This window comes from Numenius arquata, chromosome 5, assembly GCF_964106895.1.
Source record: "Numenius arquata chromosome 5, bNumArq3.hap1.1, whole genome shotgun sequence".
Classification (NCBI taxonomy): Eukaryota; Metazoa; Chordata; class Aves; order Charadriiformes; family Scolopacidae; genus Numenius; species Numenius arquata.
In genome coordinates, this window is record NC_133580.1 from 10,110,767 (window position 1) to 10,129,654 (window position 18,888).

At 45.0% G+C, this 18,888-nt stretch overlaps 2 protein-coding genes across 3 annotated transcripts; one reads left to right on the forward strand and one right to left on the reverse strand.

Annotated features, from left to right (window-relative positions):
• Window positions 1–681: 681 nt before the first annotated feature.
• On the reverse strand, window positions 682–7,599 carry NKAP (NFKB activating protein). Its single transcript, XM_074147525.1, has 9 exons — window positions 7,310–7,599; window positions 6,833–6,913; window positions 6,378–6,451; window positions 6,037–6,156; window positions 5,527–5,572; window positions 4,992–5,107; window positions 4,771–4,846; window positions 4,153–4,302; window positions 682–3,515 (listed from the first exon to the last, which is right to left on the reverse strand). Exons 1-9 carry the CDS (start codon window positions 7,564–7,566, stop codon window positions 3,341–3,343), a joined length of 1,095 nt encoding a protein of 364 aa, XP_074003626.1. The 5' UTR covers window positions 7,567–7,599; the 3' UTR covers window positions 682–3,340.
• A 142-nt stretch (window positions 7,600–7,741) lies between these two features.
• On the forward strand, window positions 7,742–18,465 carry ZBTB33 (zinc finger and BTB domain containing 33). 2 transcript variants are annotated; one of them, XM_074148112.1, is made up of 2 exons: window positions 7,742–7,769; window positions 13,495–15,536. In XM_074148112.1, exons 1-2 carry the CDS (start codon window positions 7,742–7,744, stop codon window positions 15,534–15,536), a joined length of 2,070 nt encoding a protein of 689 aa, XP_074004213.1. The 2 variants fall into 2 exon arrangements, with proteins under 2 accessions (XP_074004213.1, XP_074004214.1); XM_074148113.1 differs by lacking the exon at window positions 7,742–7,769 and adding an exon at window positions 12,260–12,351 and having other exon boundaries at window positions 13,495–18,465.
• Window positions 18,466–18,888: the final 423 nt, after the last annotated feature.

The following is an 18,888-nucleotide window of genomic DNA, read 5'->3' on the forward strand; positions in this document are numbered from 1 at the left end:
GACATGGGATGTTCACATAAGCTGGCTTCACTGGTCAGAATTTCTCCAGGAAGAAGAACTGAAGCACAGCAAGCGGTACCACTACAGAGTTTGCTGGAGTGTCCCAACACGCAGAAAACCCATCCCACGAGCAACAGCAAGCGTCTACTTCATTATAGAGATCTCCAAAATCAAACCTGCTGTAAGTACTCAGAAATGGCATGCACCAGTCCCTCAAGGGACAAGAGTACAGGGGGGGGCTCCTGAGGCAGGGAGACGCAGGGCAGTGAAGAGACTGGCCAGGAGCTGGCAGCTCTCTCTCGAGACGCTGACAATGCCTGGGCATTGCCAGAATGTTACAGAACGAGGGGTCAGCAGAGGAAGACTGGCCCACTGCTCTTCATGCCGTCTTAGAACCCCTTTCCAGATCAGCCTGAAGTTTGTCATCTGTACAATCAGATGTTGTAGCTTGAAAAAAAAAAAAAAAAGAAAGAAATTGTACCGAGTAGACTTTTTACCTCCAGAACCTTACCTTTTCTTCTTACCAGCTGTGGATGCCCAAGTGGCAGTCCACAGATGTCAAAGTTTAACCCCAGCTGGCAACTAAGTACCACACAACTGCTCACTCACTCCCCCTGACCCACCTCCCCGTGGGATGGGGGAAAGAACCGGAAGTGTGAAAGTGAGAAAACTTGTGGGTTGAGATAAAAACAGTTTAATAATTATAAAAAACAAATAATAATAATGACAACAAAATTTAAGGAAAAAAATACCAGGAGAGAGAAAAATAAGAACTAAGACATGTGATGCAAATGAAAACTATTCCTCACCACCAATCAACCGATGCCCAGCCAGTCCTGGAGCAGCAGCTCCCTGGCCAACTTCACCCCCTAGTTTTATTGCTGAGCATGACGTCATATGGCATGGAATATCCCTTTGGCGAGTTGGGGTCAGCTGTCCCAGCTGTGTCCCCTCCCAACTCCTTGTGTGCCCCCAGCCCTCGCTGGTAAGGTGGTGTGAGGAGCAGAAAAGGCTCTGACTGTGTGTGAGCACTGCTCAGCAATAACAAAAAACATCCCTGTGTCATCAACAGTTTCCAGCACAAATCCAATCCATAGCTTCAAACTAGCTTCTGTGAAGAGAATCAACTCTACCCCAGCTAAAACCAGTGCAACAGCTCATAGCCACTGGTCAGAAATCTTACATCCTAGCACAAGCCTTAAATTCTAACATCTGAGTCTTTGCCTTCAGAAGGGAATATTCACAGAGGCTTTAAACCAAAACTATTTTAATCCATATCAGAAATGTTGTACAAATACACAGGTTATTTTTAAAGAAGTAGATAGTAGCTCTTATCTAATTTAAATGTCCACTTTTTGAGGTCCTCTATGCAAACTCTGCCCTGTCTCTCCTCTTCTGCAGACCTCGCCTGTGGAGGTATTCTACACTCTGGAGTCCAGCAGGCTGATTCACAGGTAAATGTTATTACTTTTCCATCACTGACACAACTCAGAAGGTTCTAGCAAGCTTTTCCATGCCAAAACAAAGAGGGAGCTTGATGTAAGTTTGGAATAATAGCAGAGAGTTGGAGGAAGCTGTCAAAATCTTGCTACACAAAACCGAACGACCCTGCTTATCACCAGCTTCACTCCACCACAGGCATGGACAGACACCCCATGAGCATCTGCCTTCTCCATAATGAATTTGTCTTGGGTTTACACAGGTCTAGTTGGTGGTCTTTTTCTCAGCAGATAGGCGTGCCCTGTGAATAAAGGCCAGTTCTCAGCTGGCCAAACTTGGTTCAGTATTAGTCTTACTATTCACCCTCTTTTATTCCCTCCTCCAGGCCAGGACAGCATCAGTTTAGAGAAAAGTGGCTTAAGGACATAATTGAAAATAAAATAATCCTCACGGAAAGACTAAATTTCTAATGAACAGCTCCAATTCACCACCACCAATGCTCTGTCGGTATTTAGTAGAGAATCAAATAAACACAATGAAGAAAGAATGGCTCTTCCTTATTAGCATTTCTGCTTTGTGGATACAGAAAAAGCATTAAATCTGTGCAAAATCAACTATGTCCTGACCTGGCAGCTGGCTTTATGTGACGGTCCCTTGCAGGGATGTGTGGGTATGGTAGGACGGAACCAGGTTCCAGAGTGTACATGGAAAGAGGCAGCTGGGCTGGACTTGCTGTTTGCAAACACCAGGTCTGCAGAACTCCAGGGCAAACATTATAGGACTTTTATTTTCTTTATACAAGCATACAAGACAATCTCTGTTGCCAAAACTACAACACAGAGATTTAGTGGAACAAAAAAAACCCCCACCAACCCTCTAGAAAACACTTTGTTTTTAAAAGCATTTGAGAAAAATAAGGAGGGGTATATTTGGAAATATGCAGTTGAATCAAAGATAACCACCACAGAAGCATTACCTGGAGTAGGCCTCTGAGTACGGAGTTTAAAGAGAGCTATGTAATACTGCTGAAACATACCAAATTAAAATACCACAGCAGTTAAAATAAGGTTTTAATCTAGAACCCTTCCATAGATAAAAAAAAATAAATCAAATAAATTGAAAGATACATCCTTGTTACCACCTGTGTACATCCAGGGGTTCCAACCACTGCACCCCACTGCTCTGATACCTATGTATAACATAGGAGAAAAAGAAGCAAGCAACTTAGTTCTTCACCACGGGCTTTGGTGGATTGACGATCAGACCCTTCTATTACTATTACTTTACACCCCAATTGCAATCTGCTTGCTTTAAAGTAATTGAAGCCCATCTGTATTAAATTACAAACTCATTTCTATTTACAAGTCCAGTTTGAATGACAAAGCAAAGATCAACTGCTTTGAGAAAAAAATAAAACTAAAAGACTTATGAAAAAAAAAAATCTAAGTGGACAGTCTTAAACAGGAACTTAGGAATTCCTTCATTTTTGCTACTGTTACTGGTAGGTTGCTTCTGATGGCCAGTATACTCTCATTAATCAAAATAATGGAAAAAAATCTCACTTATCAGCATCAGGTAACGAAGCTCTCCCATGGAATCCTCCTGCTTGTCTGATTCCTTGCTACCTCTAATCTTCCCTGCCTGCTCCAGCCTTCCCTGCCTGCTCCAGCCTTCCCTGCCTTGTAGCCTTTCACTTTACAGGGATTCCTTCTAGATGGCGAACAAATCATCCAAGAAAATCTCACAAAAGTAACTGTTTCCTTGATACAAATAATCCACTCCTGAGGCTTGGCCCTGTTGGGTGAAAGGCACTGCAGCACTTGCAGCTTTTTTCAAATCATGACTGGAACAGATTAGCTGCTGCTTGGTAGAATCTATAGTGTACAGTTCAAATAAAGAATTATTTTTCCTCTTTGCCTTTAGTCTTTCTGTAGACCATCTCTCGAAAGCTTGCAAGGATCTTATTCTCTCGTTTCCTCCTCTCTTCCTGGTTGAAGGATGCCAGAGCTCTCTTTTCATCTGCGCTGTAAATCTGGTTCTCTTTACGCAGACGCACGGCTTCCATTCGGCGATGTCTGCAGAGGAGAACATTGTGTACATCAGCACGATATATATCCCATCAGAGGGATATAATGGCCCCGTCACGGCTTCCATCCATCAACTGACCTGAATGTTTTGAGGGGCTTATAAATAAAGATACCTAGGGTAGAGAATCCAAACTGCACACAAGCCTTGCCAGGAAGGAGCAAGGAACTGACTTCTGGGGGTGTCTGCTCTCAGCTGGAAGCCCCATCTACCCCCAGGGTATCAGCTGCTGGCTCACTAAGTGAAATTCATGTTGGACTCAGAGGAAAAAAGTGCAGCCAACCTCTCACACTTTGATTTCTCTCCTACTGAAGAGCCAGCACATCACTGCTGTTGTCCAAACACACCACCTTTGAGCCACCAGACACAAGCATTTCCTCATTTGAAACACAAGATAATTAGAAGTATATCACGTGGAAAGAATTTTTGCTCTTGAGGAGAAAGTGTCCTTAAAAAACTCACCATCTATCTACAGCAATGGGGAGTTTAGTGTAGATTATTGCAAGCACAGAGAGGACCTTCTCTTCCATGCTTTCAACTAGAGCTTGGAAGCAGTCTTCTGACCGGCCAACAGAGGAAGCAGCTCTTGAAAACTTCACTGAACCGTTACCATCACCAAAACCATACCTGCTGCCACTCATGACATAACCAGAGCTCTCAAACGATGCGATCTCTTCACTGGTCAAGCCGATTTCACCTCTCCGGGGTATACGTTTTCCTGCTTTTACATACTCTGCCATTGCTGCACCTTCACCGGGCAAGAGGGCATGTCCATAGCTTAAAAAAAGCAGTGAGTTTAATGAGTTTCAAATAGAGAGAGCCTGAGCCAAAAATCCGGCTTCCCTGTTTGCTACTTGCTACAGCTGCATTTTTAAGTGCTTCCTTATTCTTTCCTGCGTATTGGCCTGTTTCTTCCTTATGGCTAACACTAGCAACAACATCTCAAATTACCAGTTGAATCCATTCTGATTAAACAGTAATGAAGACACTATGAAGTCACAATACTGCAGAGCGTTAGAATAAAGGCATATTACAATTGATTTTCTAGGAATTGAGGCTAAAAAGCATAAACCAGACTTTTCTACCTGAATTCAGGCCAGCACCACCGCCACTTCTGCCTGTGAGTTTCTGACACGGCATTTCTCTCTGATGCAGGCCACGTTGTTATAACAGCCCTTTTGAAGAGTAACCTTCAGGCTTGATTTACTTGATTTGATCAAAGTACCGTTAGAGCTGGCTACTCACTTCAAAGGCCTATCATCCTGAGACGCGTGGGTTTTGGGAGCTTCTGGTCCAATCAAGCTATCAGCTTCTGTATTTTCTGCAACAATCAAATAATGAGGAAGATTAATATTGTGCCCATTGTTCTTTGTTATCAGAACAGTTACACAGGTCAGCAACACCTAACAACTCAAGAAAAGGACACCAAGAAGTTTCAATCCAATTTTAAAGTCAGGTGAACCTACTTGATCTCTCAATCCAGAGATCTTCCCCTTGAAATGTTTCGTCATCAGAATCTTCACTACTGGAATCACTGGATTCCTTCCTGCTCTTCTTATTTTTCTTTTTCTTATACTTCTTCCTGTCATAAAGTCAAAGACAAACATGGTATTTACCAAAATTTAAGATGAAAGAAAGTGCTTGGAATCATACTCAAGTCACTAGTTTCTCAAGGCAACTTCCACCTCCAGGAAGACGGGCTGTTTGCACACAGATTGATCTTGTTTCATAGAAAACATCTCACAGCAAAACAAAGACTATATATAAATTGTTATGTCTTTCATATAGCGTTAGAAAGTGGCTCCCTATGTTTGCAGCAAGTCCTCCCCTATGCTGCATGGTTCTGTAGATTCAAAGAAAATCCAGCAAATTAAGATTATTCGACAGCATTTATAGCCCTAATTACAAGAGTGCTCAGCCTTTCTCACTGTCTGCTAAGGAAGTGGCGCTGCCCTCTAGTCAAAAGCAGGTAGAATTACACACAACGACCTGGAAACTTACTTTCTGTTCTTCTTTTTCTTCTTCTTGCTTTTCTTTTTGTCTTCATCTGAAAAAAAAGAAAGTATATATATTATCAAAAAGAGATGATTAGCTATAACTAAGTAGTTCACTGCACTGTGAATAACTAACTGCCTCCACCAGAATGCCTTAGTGCACAGCTCCTCAGATGCGATTTGTTTAGGTACAAAATAACACTGAGAAAGTCTCAAGAGAAAGCTACCTCCAGTGTGGTTCGATATGAGAATGTATCGACCATATCTCTGGCATGAGACACCCAATGGATGCTGACTTCAGAAATCCTTTTTCTTGAGGCTGGACTGCAAGCACTCAAGGAAAAGGCACGGCAAACCCAGCAAGATGGTGAAAGAAAAGAACACCGGATTGATGCTGCAGCTGCATAATTTCAGAACACGGCAAGCATGCAACAAAAGCCAGAAGCGTCGCTTTGTGGTCAGAGGCGCAGAAGGAGAGCTCTCGCACCACGCATTAGCCAAACCCCTCTTTTCTTACCACTGGAGTTCTGCTCAGACTCTGACTCGCTGTCGCTGTCTTCGGAATGTTTTCTGCGTTTTCTTTTGGATGCCTTTCGCTTTTTCTTCTTTCTTTTCTTCTTCTTTTTCTTTTTTTCCTCTAGAATGTTTTTAAAACATAGCATTAGAGAACAGACAAAGATCACCTCGCTCCATATGTATTTCCTGATCTTCCCAAAGAACCCGCTCCCTGGAACTGCAGCCCACCACACTCATTTCCACCCATCAAAGCCAGTGAACCTCTTGCAAGCAACAACAGCAAATTCTAGACTTTGGTAGCTTCCCAATTTTGAAATGAGCTATGTAAGCAAAACAAAATACCTTCCGAGCTGGAATCTGAAGAACTACTCTTAGATTTTGCCTCTTCATCTTCTACCGGTGTATGCTCATCGGAACTGAATAAAAAAAAGAGTTTGCTATTTAAAATCTATTCTGTAGCATCCAAGATCAAAGATACATACATGACCAGACACACACTTGCAGATTTTGAGTCAATACTTGCAATAGAGTAAAGAATTAGACAACTGATTGGCAGCATGGAAACTGCTTTCAGAACCACATCACAAACGTCACCTGGTCACCTAAATCATATCTTGCATAACTGGTATCTGGAATTATTGTGGGGGGAGAGGGGGGAAGCAAGAATCTTATGGTGATTCAGAAATGAACTGAAACAACATGAATTGTGGCAAAGGGACTGGCGTAGGAATAAGACATTTTGTAAATTATGTACTGAACATTATAAAAACCAGAAGGGAAGAAAGAATATTCCTTACTCAGGGTCAGGAACCTTTGGTGACAGTCCCCAGACTTCAGGTGCCCCCAGTTCTCCAATTCTTTCTCTCTCATTGAGTCTCCTGTAATGAAAAACACTTTCACTGAAGCCTCCTGCTACACCCACCACATAAACGACTCCAGTCTGCTGTCCATTACCATTTCTGATCGCCTAAAGCAGCTACAACAAGAAGAACCCACCAGCAGGCCGGCAGCAAATGTCGGTTAACGTCGGGTAACGGCAAGTAACGGGTGCGAGCACTCTCCCAGCCCAGCCCCGGCCTGTCCCCTCCCGCCCGGCCGGCCCTGCCACCCATCCCGACGGCGGGGAAGGCCCCCACCATGGCACCGCGACGCCGGCCCGTGAAAGGCCCTGCCGCCCGCCCTGCCCTCCCCGCCCCGGGAGCGCCGGTTCCTCCGAGCAGAGGGGGAGAACCGGCGCGGCAGTGCCATCGGGACAGCCCCCGGCCGGCGCTCGCCTCTGCCGCAGGATCTCCTCCTTCTCCTTCTCGTAGTACTCGGGCCAGGCCTTGCCGTGGTAGTGGTGGCCGTGGTGCGCGGCGGAGCGCGGCCCGCCAGGGGAGCGGGAGCGGGACCAGCTGCGGCTCCGCCGGTGGCTCGGGCGCTTCAGGCCGTTGCGTTCGCGGGACCGGGACCGGGAGCGGGAGCGCGACCTGCGGCCGCGGCGCTCGGGGCTGGCGGCCGGCGGGCTGCGGGAACGCGACGCCGGCGCCATGGCGGCCGACTGCGGAGGAGCCGCTTCCGGGGCAGAAGCGGGGCGGAAGCGGGGGGCGGGGGGAGCCCGGCCCGGGGCGCACCGCCCCATCCGCCCGTGCGGCAACACGGCGCCGCGGCGGCGGCGTTCCCGGCGGCGGGTCTCTTTGTGCTGCCGGCGGCGGCCCCCCGGCAGCATGGACGCGCGGGCGGCGGCGGTACCAGGTAAGGCGGCGGCGGCGGCGGCGGGGGGACGACGACGACAGCGTCCCGGGGGCGGCGGGGCAGCCCCGGGAGCTGTCCAGGGCGGCCCGGGAGCAGCACTGCCCGGCGGACAGCTCACGGCCCCGCCGCCGGGGGGAGAGCAGGGACCCCCCCGGTGCTCACCGGACCCCCGCGCCGGGGTTCCCCCTTCCCCGGGCACCGGGGCCCGGCGCCGCCCGGGACCGTCACGGCCGATATTATTATTATTTTTTTTAAATTAAGAAATACGGCACCTCCCAGAGCGGCCTGTCACGGTTCCGGCCGCCGGCCTCGGTGGCAGCGGGTAAGAAGCACTCGAAACAGCAACGATTTGGGGAGAAAATTATACAAATGATGTACTAAAATAAAACGCTCGCTGTCCTCCCCCTGCGAGCGCCCTTCCCCTCAGGCTGCCGGGTCTGGGCACCTTGCAGCGGTTTGAAACAAGCCACCCGAGTTTCTGTCCTGCCCTGGGAAGCGCAGGGTGATGTCGCCGGGTCCTGCGAGTACGGCATTGACGGGGGGTGGGTGGGGGGTTCAGACGGCTTCTCCATCCCAGAACCCCATGCTGGTTTATACTGGCTAGAAAAGACGGCTGAGGATATCGGTCTCTTTTCTTTTTCTTTTTTTTTTTTTTTTTTTTTTTCACAAATGAAACGCTGTTTCAGTTCCCAAACTTACCATAAGCAGCATTAAAAAAAAAAAAAATCTGTAGGAGGGAGGAAGCCTATTTAAATTGTATATTATGTTGCGTGCATGTAACCACATACAGAACGGGGATGGAAAAGATGTTACCAGGGGTTTGTGTGTGTGTATCGCCAGATCCTGTGTCTGTCGAGGACAGCCTGGTATCTCCCTGCTGCAGGGCTTTGTGAAGATTTTGAGTATCAGGGACTACTGCTTGCCTAATTAAACTAGATAAGGCTATCTTTTAAAAGGCTTGTTGTTTTGATGGGTGGTGGGGTCATTTGAATGAGACAGCTGGAAGTCTGCAGTGGCTGTATTTTTGCCAGCTGAACCCATACTGCGTGAATGAAGGCTCGGTGACTGTCTCTCTGAGCTTCCAGTTGCAGAAAGACCCTGAAACCCAGGGTGATCCTGAGACTTAGCAGCCCATATCCCCGCTCTCCTCACAGGCTGCCTGAGCTCATTTACCCCCATGCCATGTGAAATCAGATGTCTCCAGGAAGAAGTGCAGGCCACTGTGCGCTCCCAGCGCTGGTTATGTGAGGTCATGTCACCAAACCATGAGAGAGATGGAAGCTGCTGGGCCATCCACATAACATAGGGACCCATCCACGTGGCAAGTAAAAGCACCCGAGGCCTTCATGAGGGCAGGTGGCCCTCCCTAGTTTCTCCCCCAGGATCCCCCCAGCCAGGGCTCAGGGCTGCCCCAGAAAAGAGGTAGAAGACCCTGAAACATGGCCGGTGGCAGTGTGCCATGCACTGGAGCCTGGGCTTACTGTGTGCTGAGGCAGGGAGGTGGAGGGCCGAGGGGTTTCAGAGGCAGCGAGCACTGCAGTGCCCGGCAGAGCTGCCACCAGCCTTCGGTTGCACTGAGGCAGCTCTCCTGCTAAGGCCACTCCAGTCTGCACCCGAGGGTCTGAAACATCTGCTTCTCAGGAGCACTCTGCACCTCTCTTACTTAATATGGTAAAGTCATTTGAAGTATTTTTACACACAGATTATACAATGCGCATATACACAGTACATAACAGCATCTACAACAACTACTAATGTCAATAAAAGGTATCTCTGGACTTTAAATCCAGTTATATGAGGCTTTATAAAATGGGATTGACAGGAGAATTGCTCTCTGAAAATTCCTTGAAGCACGAATGGTGGATATTAGAATTTTAGAGTCCTTCAGAAGCAGTGGTGTTTTATTTGAAATCCCACAGTGGAATATTTCTTTCCCTAAAAGTAGCCTTAGCTAGGATAACTGTTGAATTTTGATTTTACTGAAGGCCTCAAAGGGAAATTCACTGTCCTGTATATCAAATTTAATTTATTTTAATGTAAAATACTTTTTTTTTCCATGACAGAGATTGCTTCTTTATCTCTCAGATTTGTGAAGTCTTTAAAAGGATTTTCTGTTCCCACAGATTGTATTTTTAAAAAAGAAGAGAGCTCTTCATGTTGCTTAACTGAAAACTTGTTACTGAATTGCCTATTTTTTTGTCTTCTCACAAAAGCCTACACATCACTTCTTTAAATTTGTACTTCGTGTTTTCAGAGCTTCCATCCCAGTTTTTTTCAATTACTTCTATGCATCAAAATAAAAGTTGCTATTGTGTCTCTTACCTATTTTTTTCAGTCCCTAGAACATCACATTAGTTCTATATTCTAGATGTTTCTTGTCAATATCTTAGATAAAACGGTTCTTTTAATTTGTCACTATACAAGTTTTTATGTGAGTCAAATCACCAAACACTCTCTAGGCTTAGCTAAAAAGAAAAGAGGACCCCCTCCCCCAAAACTAAGAGATGCATGCTAGACAAAAAAAAATATTCACATTGAAATTCTGCATTTAGATGCAGGACAATCAAGTGGCAGCTTCAGTGAAAATTTTTAAGCTGGTCAGAGCATTAACTCTGCCCAGACCATGGCAAGGTGACAGTTGGGTTCAGATTTTATATCTGATCTAAGAAGTTGCCATAGAGAGAAGGTTCTGCAAAAAGGTAAAAGTCAAGAAGATCGTGCAACTCTCACAGCTAGCCCAGCATCTTTTAAATTAACCAGCATTTCTGCACCTAAGGGTAAGCAGTTCAAACCTGATTTTTGAGAAATGACAATGCCTCAAAAGCAGGGCTCCTTCCAAAGCAGTACTCATCTTTATCTGTAAATTTTCCTGTTAGAAATGAGATAGGTGATGAGGAGAAGAAAAGTCCTTAAAGCCGTAGGATGAAAGGCTAAGAAATGGTTTAATTTGGACCATCAGACATTTCTGGAGGAGAAAAAAAGAAGACTGGATTATACATTAAGAATTAAAACGATTATAGTGTTATTTTAATTTAATATAACCTCCTGTGCAAAAGTGACTTAGAACCTATATCAAAGCAGAAAAGTAAATTGAGGGGTTATATGAGGAAAAAAAAGCCTACCTTTTCCCCTGATTATTCTTTACTCAGCTCTCTGGAAAAACCTATAAATAATCAGAAACCAGCTTTGTACCATTTCCTGTCTGAAGGCTTGATTCAAAAAGGCACTTCTGCTACTAGCTGTACAAATACAGGGAGCATGCCAGGTGATTTTCTTGCTAGAAAGGCTCATACAGTCAGGCAGGACCATTTTGTCGCTGATATATGCAGCAAGGGATTGCAGTCGTTTGTGCCAGTGCCTACAGCCTGTTAATGTTTTTAGTCGAACTTGATAGAAGGACATTTGTTCTTGGCAAAGTTTTTGAATCTTCAGAAAAATCAAGAAACCCCTGTTGTTCAAGTCGACAAAATCCATAGAAAAAAAGAAAAGGAACAGATCAGTAACTGAAGATGAAAAATATCTTTTATGATCTTGGCGCTCTTTGAGCATTCACAAGCAGTGACAGTTTCCAAGAGACCGCATTGTGGATGTGTCACTTTGATGACCACATGGCGAATGTGCCGAGAGCCGCATTTTGTCAAAGGCCTTGCATCTGTACAGCTCCTGCCGGAGTCTGACACGTGCCACCGTGGTGCAAGGAATACAAAATGAACGATCCTGCCGCGCGAGCGTGGGCGCCCAGGTTCAGGTCGCGGGAGATCTCCTCTCCGTTGGGTGGAGGTGCCGGCCGCGTCAGCGGTTGGCATGGCAGTGCCAGCCTGCTCTCTGCCCCCGGGAAGGAAATGAGCCACCACAGGAAATAACCTGCTGCCATCGTGTCTCCACAGCTGCATCCAACACGGTCAGACCTAAGGCAGATGTTGGGGGGGCTCACAGCCGGTTTTGCCTGGGGTGAGGGAGCGGGATAGCTGGAAGCCGGGCAAGGATTGCCAAGGCCGAAACAAGGCCTATGTGCTTGGCCCAAGGCCTCTGGTGGAGCCAGGCCGGGGACCGGCGAGGTGTGGCGCTCCCCGCCGCGGCCCAACACAGCGGGGCCCTGGGGCCTGTCACACCTTGGGGCGAGGGGGGGCGGCGACCCGGGCGGTGCAGCCCCAGGCGGCGACCGGAGGCTCCCGGGAGCCGCGAACCAGCTCCGCTTCCGCGGCCGAGGGTCTCCCGGCGAGCCGGGGAGGGAGGTCTCGGCAGAACGCCGAGCCGCCCGGATCAGGTCGTGTCCCCGCCCGCCGTGGGCTTCCCCAGCCCAGCCTGAGGGTCCGGCTTGAGGCGGCCGGGGACCCGCTCCGCCCCGCCCTCCGGCCCCGAGCGGTCCCGAATATTGCCGAGGTCGTTCGGGTCGGGGAGTCGAACGGTGACGATCGCGCTCGGGCGGAGCGCGGCGGCCCCGCAGGGGAGGGCAGCGCGGCGCAGCGCCCCCTGGCGGCCGCGCAGCGGGGGCGGCGTCGGAGCCCGAGAAGCGGCGTCGGAGCCCGAGAAGCGGCGGCAGCCGGTGCCCGTTGTGCGGGGTCGGTCGGCGGGAGCGCAGGTAACGCGGACCCTTGCCTTCCTCCTCCGCGCCGCGGGTCGCCTTCCCTCTCCCGCTGCCTGTGGGGCCGGCCCCGCTCGCTTCGCCTGGAGCAGGAAGCGGCGGCGGCGGGCACGGCCTGGCCGCGCGGAGGGGCCGCTCCCCGGGGCCTGCCGCCTGTCAGCGCCGCCGCGGCGGGATCCCGGAAAACACCTCCGCGACGGTGCCGTCTCCGGCTCGAAACGCTCGTTTTCATGGTAAACTTCAGCGGGGGCCGCGGCGGGGGCGGGCGGTTGACCCCGGCAGAGAGCGGGGTGTGCTGCGGCCGCCGCTGCCCTGTTCCGCCCGGCGGGGGCCGAGGTGTCCTCGGCCTCCTCGTCTGCTCCTGCCCTGCCGGGAGGTGGAAATAAACTTTGAGGAGTAAAATGAAAGGCTTGCCGCCTTTAACTCGTTGTTTGTATGTTTTGATATTGGTTTTTTTTTGGTTTTGGTTTTTTTTTTTTCATCTTGTTAGGTGGCATCAAATGGGAAGCGCCGGTAAATGGATTAGTTTGACTTTACAGATCTGTTTTGTTACTGTGCTGCCTCAGGATCTTGGTTGCAAACACAAGGCAACCTCACAAATACATGAGGAGGGGTAAAGAAAAATGTTTCTTTCTGTGGGCAAGGAAGTGAAGTATCAGTAGTGTTTTCATTAACCTCAGCTGACTGGTAATATATAGATGCACGGATCATCTTGTCTGGCCTGTAAATAACCTGGATGTTATCAGGCTTTCTCATAAGAATTTCAGAATATTTTCACAATTAAAAAAAAAATCTCTAATAATGTTTAAAGCCTTTTGAGGGACCCAAGTCTTGCGTCTTCTCCGTTTTCAAATTTACCTTATTTGCTTTTGAATCAGATGCGCAGGCGTTTCTCTGTTCCTCACCTTGTAAGAGTAGAGGATATCTTCAGAATTGCACATACCTTGTGTAGACGGTGAAGGGACAAATAACAATAAGAAACAAAGTTGCAGAGTGCTATAGCATATAGCTTATAAACAGTATCTCCGATTTGTTTTTTGAAAAGAATGAATAAAGAGTAAATGTGGGAACGTTGTCATGCAGTTAAAATGGTAAATCTGTATTTTTACTAATTTGATGCCTTTTACTTTCTCTTTGTAGGAATGGAGGGGAAAAAACTGATTTCTGCAACAGACACACAGTATTCTAGTGTGCTCCTTCAGTCTTTGAATGAACAACGTGGCCATGGACTTTTCTGTGATGTTACTGTCATCGTGGAGGACCGGAAATTTCGAGCTCACAGAAACATCCTTTCGGCCTCAAGCACGTATTTTCACCAGCTTTTCTCAGTGGCTGGGCAAGTGGTTGAACTGAGCTTTGTAAGAGCAGAAATTTTTGCAGAAATTCTTAACTATATTTATAGCTCCAAAATAATCAGCATTCGATCCGATTTACTTGATGAACTGATTAAATCAGGGCAACAGCTGGGCGTTAAATTCATAGCTGATCTGGGCATACCTCCGCCTGAAGGAAAAAACATGCCGAGCGAGGTTAAAGATGGTGCTTCAGAAACTTCAACTTCCAGCCCAGCTCAAAAGGATGCTGAAACACAAGTACCTGTAATAAGGCCAGAGAGTCAAGAGGTGACGGATGGGATGCCGGTTATAACACAGTCGTTCTCCTTACATGGCATAGAATATGAGACTACAAAAATTACAATGTGTGATTCAGATGATGAGGATGATGATGTAATTTTTTGCTCTGAGATTGTTCCTCCGAAAGAATGTACTAAAGATACAAATGCTGCAACACAGAACCAACCTTCCCCAAGTTCAGCTGGAGCTTCTGACCAAAAATCATGTGGCAGTGGTGGCTCTCCCCATTTGACGAGCACCACAGCAGCTCAAAAACTCACCTCTTCTGCCAGTCAGCTAAGCTCAAACCAGCCACAATCAAGTGCCGAATCACTTGTCTCTGCAACACCGCAGCATTTGACTCCTAATATCATTGTGCTAAATAAGCCTCTACTTAACTCAACTCTAAGTGCCAGCTCCTCACATCAAACACATGTGACCCCTACAATTAATTTAGTGGAGGAGAACCAGCAGCCATCTAATAACGGCTCCTTAACTGAAGTGAAAACAACTGCTGTTGATGATGAAGAGGTTGTTGAAGATGATGTCGCTATCATTAGCTCCTCTAGTCCTGGTTCAGTCAGCAGTAGCTCTCTGGTTCAGCAATCTTCTGAACCCAAGGCAGCAACCACTGAAGGATCAGGTGTACAGAAAAAACAGGTTGTTACATGTTCACAAGAGCCATCTTCTAAACCTGGAGAATTTAAAATAAAAATCTCAGACGTCCTTACTGGAAACAACAAGGAATTCAGTTCGGGTATAGCATCAAAGAATGTGTCAGAAGGACAGAAAATCATAACATTAGATACAGCAACTGAAATAGAAGGCCTGTCCACAGGCTGTAAGGTTTATGCAAATATCGGTGAGGATACATATGACATAGTCATTCCTGTAAAGGGTGATTCTGAGGAAGGCGAAGCCAAGCTTGATGAAACACCTAGAACATCTGGTGGTGATTCTCCAAACAGAAAACGCATGAAAGTAAAGCACGATGACCATTACGAGCTCATAGTGGATGGAAGAGTCTACTACATCTGTATTGTGTGCAAGCGATCATATGCTTGTCTGACAAGTTTACGGAGACATTTTAATGTTCATTCCTGGGAGAAAAAGTATCCGTGTCGATATTGTGACAAAGTTTTTGCTCTTGCAGAGTACCGTACGAAGCACGAAATTCACCACACGGGTGAGCGGAGGTACCAGTGCTTGACGTGTGGCAAATCTTTCATCAACTACCAAATTACGGCCTCCCACATAAGATCAGTTCATAGCCAAGACCCTTCCGGAGATACCAAGCTTTATCGATTGCACCCTTGCAGGTCTCTGCAGATCAGACAGTATGCATACATTACTAATCACTCAAGCAGTATACCAGTGATAAACGAGGGTGGAATTGTTTATCGTGTTGGCACAGGGAAGGATGGCACTGAAGGAGCAACATCTAACCCTCCAGCCAAACAAATTACCTGGGATGACATTTTCATTCCGCAGGGAAATGAAGCAATTTTTAAGCAAAATCCACCAGAGGGAAGTACTGAATTTGAGTTTGTAATTCCGGAATCTTACTGAAACACATGAAATACTGGAAAAAGGATTCAGTGCAGAAATATTGCAGCTATGTTAAACGAACTGTTAAAATCACTGTAAAATCAAATGTTAAAGTGAAAACAAGTTAACTTGTTCTACCAAGTCATCAAATGGTAGCACTTAGATGGATCATTAGTAGCTGCAAGTGATTTTGTGGAAGCGATTCATCTGAAAGTTTACTTGAATAGAGAATTAGACATTTCCAAGGAGCTGGCAGTGTTTTCTGGTATGTTAATTTTGATCAAAACATGGGGATTTGTATCTTGAAGAGGTACAATTTCTTCTAAAGTAATTGAGGTATTGCCCGTACCCATACTTACCATCTAAACCCTTTTTTTCATGTTAGCACTTTAATGCTGAATTGTGTTTAGACGTTAGCCAAGAAAACAGTAACATTTTTCATCAGTCTCTTGAATATGGAACCATTTTTTATTAAAACAAAAAATCGCACAACTCCTATTTATTTCTGTGAACAATGCGTTACTGCTAGGGTCCAAAATAACTGATTCAGTAGTTTGGAGCAGTGTATTTTTGAACTAGCATCTTAGTTCTGCTTTTATAAGCACTATGAATCATCTGTCTTTATGCAAATAGTCTTGCCAACAAGAGATACTCAGTTGGGGCTAACTTGAACAAACTATTTATACTTGGCAGTATGGTGAGCAGAGTATTCAATGTCTGGACCATTGTATTTTGCTCTTTTTGAAATGGGAAAAAAAAACCCCAAACCCACAAAGCTCAATAGTGAATAAGCTTAGAACGCTTAAGGAGATAATTTTGCCTTTTCAAAGCTTGAGGAATAATGTTAGGTTTTCTTACTTCTGGAAAAGATGCCAGTAGTTAGTTTGGAATAAAGTGCTGTTCTTTTTTCCCTCTTCAAGAAGGACTTCAGTCTGGTATTTTAAAAAAAGTGATACTTACAATGAAAGTAATACTTTTTTTTTTTTTCCCCTCACTGAAGGCTTTGAAATTCACTTCTCAAAATGATTAAATAATCTACGTGCTCTATCAATTTTGCACTGAGACTGCTGAGGATCTTGTATGCCTGTTTGTCTAGATATTTAAGTGAAACAGGGATTTGGATAATTTTTCCCCATTTATGGGGTGTGGAAGCATGAGAACTAAATAAATAATCAAAAAATACCCTCCATCCACCATAATCCAAAGTATCATTTCTCTGCAGTTGTCTAGTTGTCATCTACTTTCAGTTTGGGGTTTATTCTATTGTCCTTTTTTTTTTTCTCCTTGCAGTTGGTACATGTTTAGGCACTTAGAAGATAAATCAGATGTCCAGCTTGAACAGGAAACAGTAGAACTGAGAAAAACAAGCAGCTGTTTACTGGAGTCATAGTTTAGCATTTCAGATTTAGTGACTTGTTGAATTTTTGTAAATGGTAATATGAAAACTGCTTAAGTTCTAGAGATGACTGAGAAAGATTGTTGTGCATAGTACTAGTTAGTTATCCTCACTTTTAATTGCTTAAATTACAGTTAAAGCTTTTTCTTTTCTTTTTAACGTTTTCAGTAATCATCTTGATCTTAACCTTCAGGGTTAAGGTTGTAGACATATAGTACTCTAGCCAGAAAGACATTTAAATGGTAAATGGTTCAAATACAACTTGAGCTATAAAAAAGGGTACCAGAAATCTGTAAGAGTAACGACGGGAGAAGGAGGATTTTTTTACCTTATGCATGTAATGCTCACCACTTCTGTTTTGTAGGCCAGGAACGTGATATACCTGGTTATTTCCAGATCATATTGCAGACCCCTTTGACTATAATGGGGTATGCTTTCACGTGTTACAGGTTGGATGTTATCTGAGATGACATTTCAGCAGCCAGAGGTGATACTCACAAGACCTAAGTATGGGTGCCGGGTGTTAGCACGGGTAGCTCTGACTTTCGGGCTCCCTGCTACATTGAGACTTGCTCTTGACAAGAAAAATACAATGTTATTTTTGTTATTGATGTGACACATCTGGAGTTAAGCATATGTTGCAAAGTGTACATTCAGTAATAATTAAGCATAATGGCTATCAATATTTGCTGCTGATATATTTAAAACCTTAAATTAAGCTGTGCCTACTAAAGGCCTCCTTTTGGAGGAAAACTGGAAAATTAGGGCTTTGTAACTATTTTTGCTAGAAGACTCGTGCTTGCATGTGTCTCAGGGTCTTCAGTTTTCCTTGGAAGTGATTTTTAATACCAGAAGTCCAGAGGTCATGTAAAGCAATTTTTTATTTCACTTACAGTATTTATTGGTTTGGAAACATGTTAAATCCATTCTTTTAAAACTTTTTTATGGGGCCATGAGCTTTTATATTTAGATTCCTAGCTATTGCACTTACATTTGTTTTTTTGTTTGTTTTTGTAAACACTTAGCTTCCAGTTTAACTTAATGAAAAACCTTATGTAAATATTAAGAAATTGGCTTTGGGCTAATGGAAGAAAAAGATGAAATCTGAAAAAGCATTTATATAAAAATTAAAAATTTCAACGGAGTATGGTAGCAAACCTCACAGTCATTTATATGCATATAAAAACATTAATGAATCTGCTGCAAAATATGATAATGGTGGCTGCGTCCTCATTGTATGGTTTCTTTGGGGATTCATACCATAGCATTCCAGTGTATGAATTAAACAAATTCTGAGTTAACAATTGACTGCTTATTTATTTTGTACTGTTAAGGCATGCAGCTTATAAAAAGATGCAGAAGCTGACGACTATATACATTGAACACTGGCTTCTACAGCTTTTGCCTAAGAACTGTTCCATGTGAAACATTTGTCATTTTTGCAAGATCTGTAATGTATATAGTTGTACAGTCTTTCCTTAACGTACTTTTTAAAGTTGTGTTCTACTTTTCATTAATCAATACTTGATATTAGTTCTTAGAGCTTTCTATGGCAAAAAATAAAAAAAAAAATAATTCTAAAGATGAGCGTAACACGTTTCTTTTTAATGAAAACTCAACTTCTACAGTCTAACTTGTTAGATTACCCACAGTTTGTACCTTCCTTTCCCTGATCTTTTTTGTTCATTAGGGGCTTAGTTTTTTTGGTGGGTTTCTTGTTTGGTTGGTTTTTGGATTTGGTTTGAGGGTTTTTTTTTGAGCATTTTTCAAGAAATTAGCTAAAAGACTCCACTGTGTGTTGTGATATACGCTAACTCTCAGAACAGGTGGAGCTGCTGTGGAACAGCCTGTCCAACTACTACTGTCATTGCAAATGAGCTAGAAATCAAGACAAAACATACGTAGTGAGCAGTGCAATGCCTTTCAGCTATCTCATGGTTAGGGCCCCTCTTCTTACCAGGTTGCTGACTAGTTATA

Coding starts and splice junctions, on each gene's coding strand:
- NKAP (XM_074147525.1), bottom strand. CDS start 7,566: ATGGCGCCGGCGTCGCGTTCCCGCAGCCCGCCGGCCGCCAGCCCCGAG. Junction 6,914..7,309: donor GAGGAGATCCTGCGGCAGAG/GCGAGCGCCGGC, acceptor TTTTCATTACAG/GAGACTCAATGAGAGAGAAA. Junction 6,157..6,377: donor TTCAGATTCCAGCTCGGAAG/GTATTTTGTTTT, acceptor AAAACATTCTAG/AGGAAAAAAAGAAAAAGAAG.
- ZBTB33 (XM_074148112.1), top strand. CDS start 7,742: ATGGACGCGCGGGCGGCGGCGGTACCAG. Junction 7,770..13,494: donor GCGGGCGGCGGCGGTACCAG/GTAAGGCGGCGG, acceptor TTCTCTTTGTAG/GAATGGAGGGGAAAAAACTG.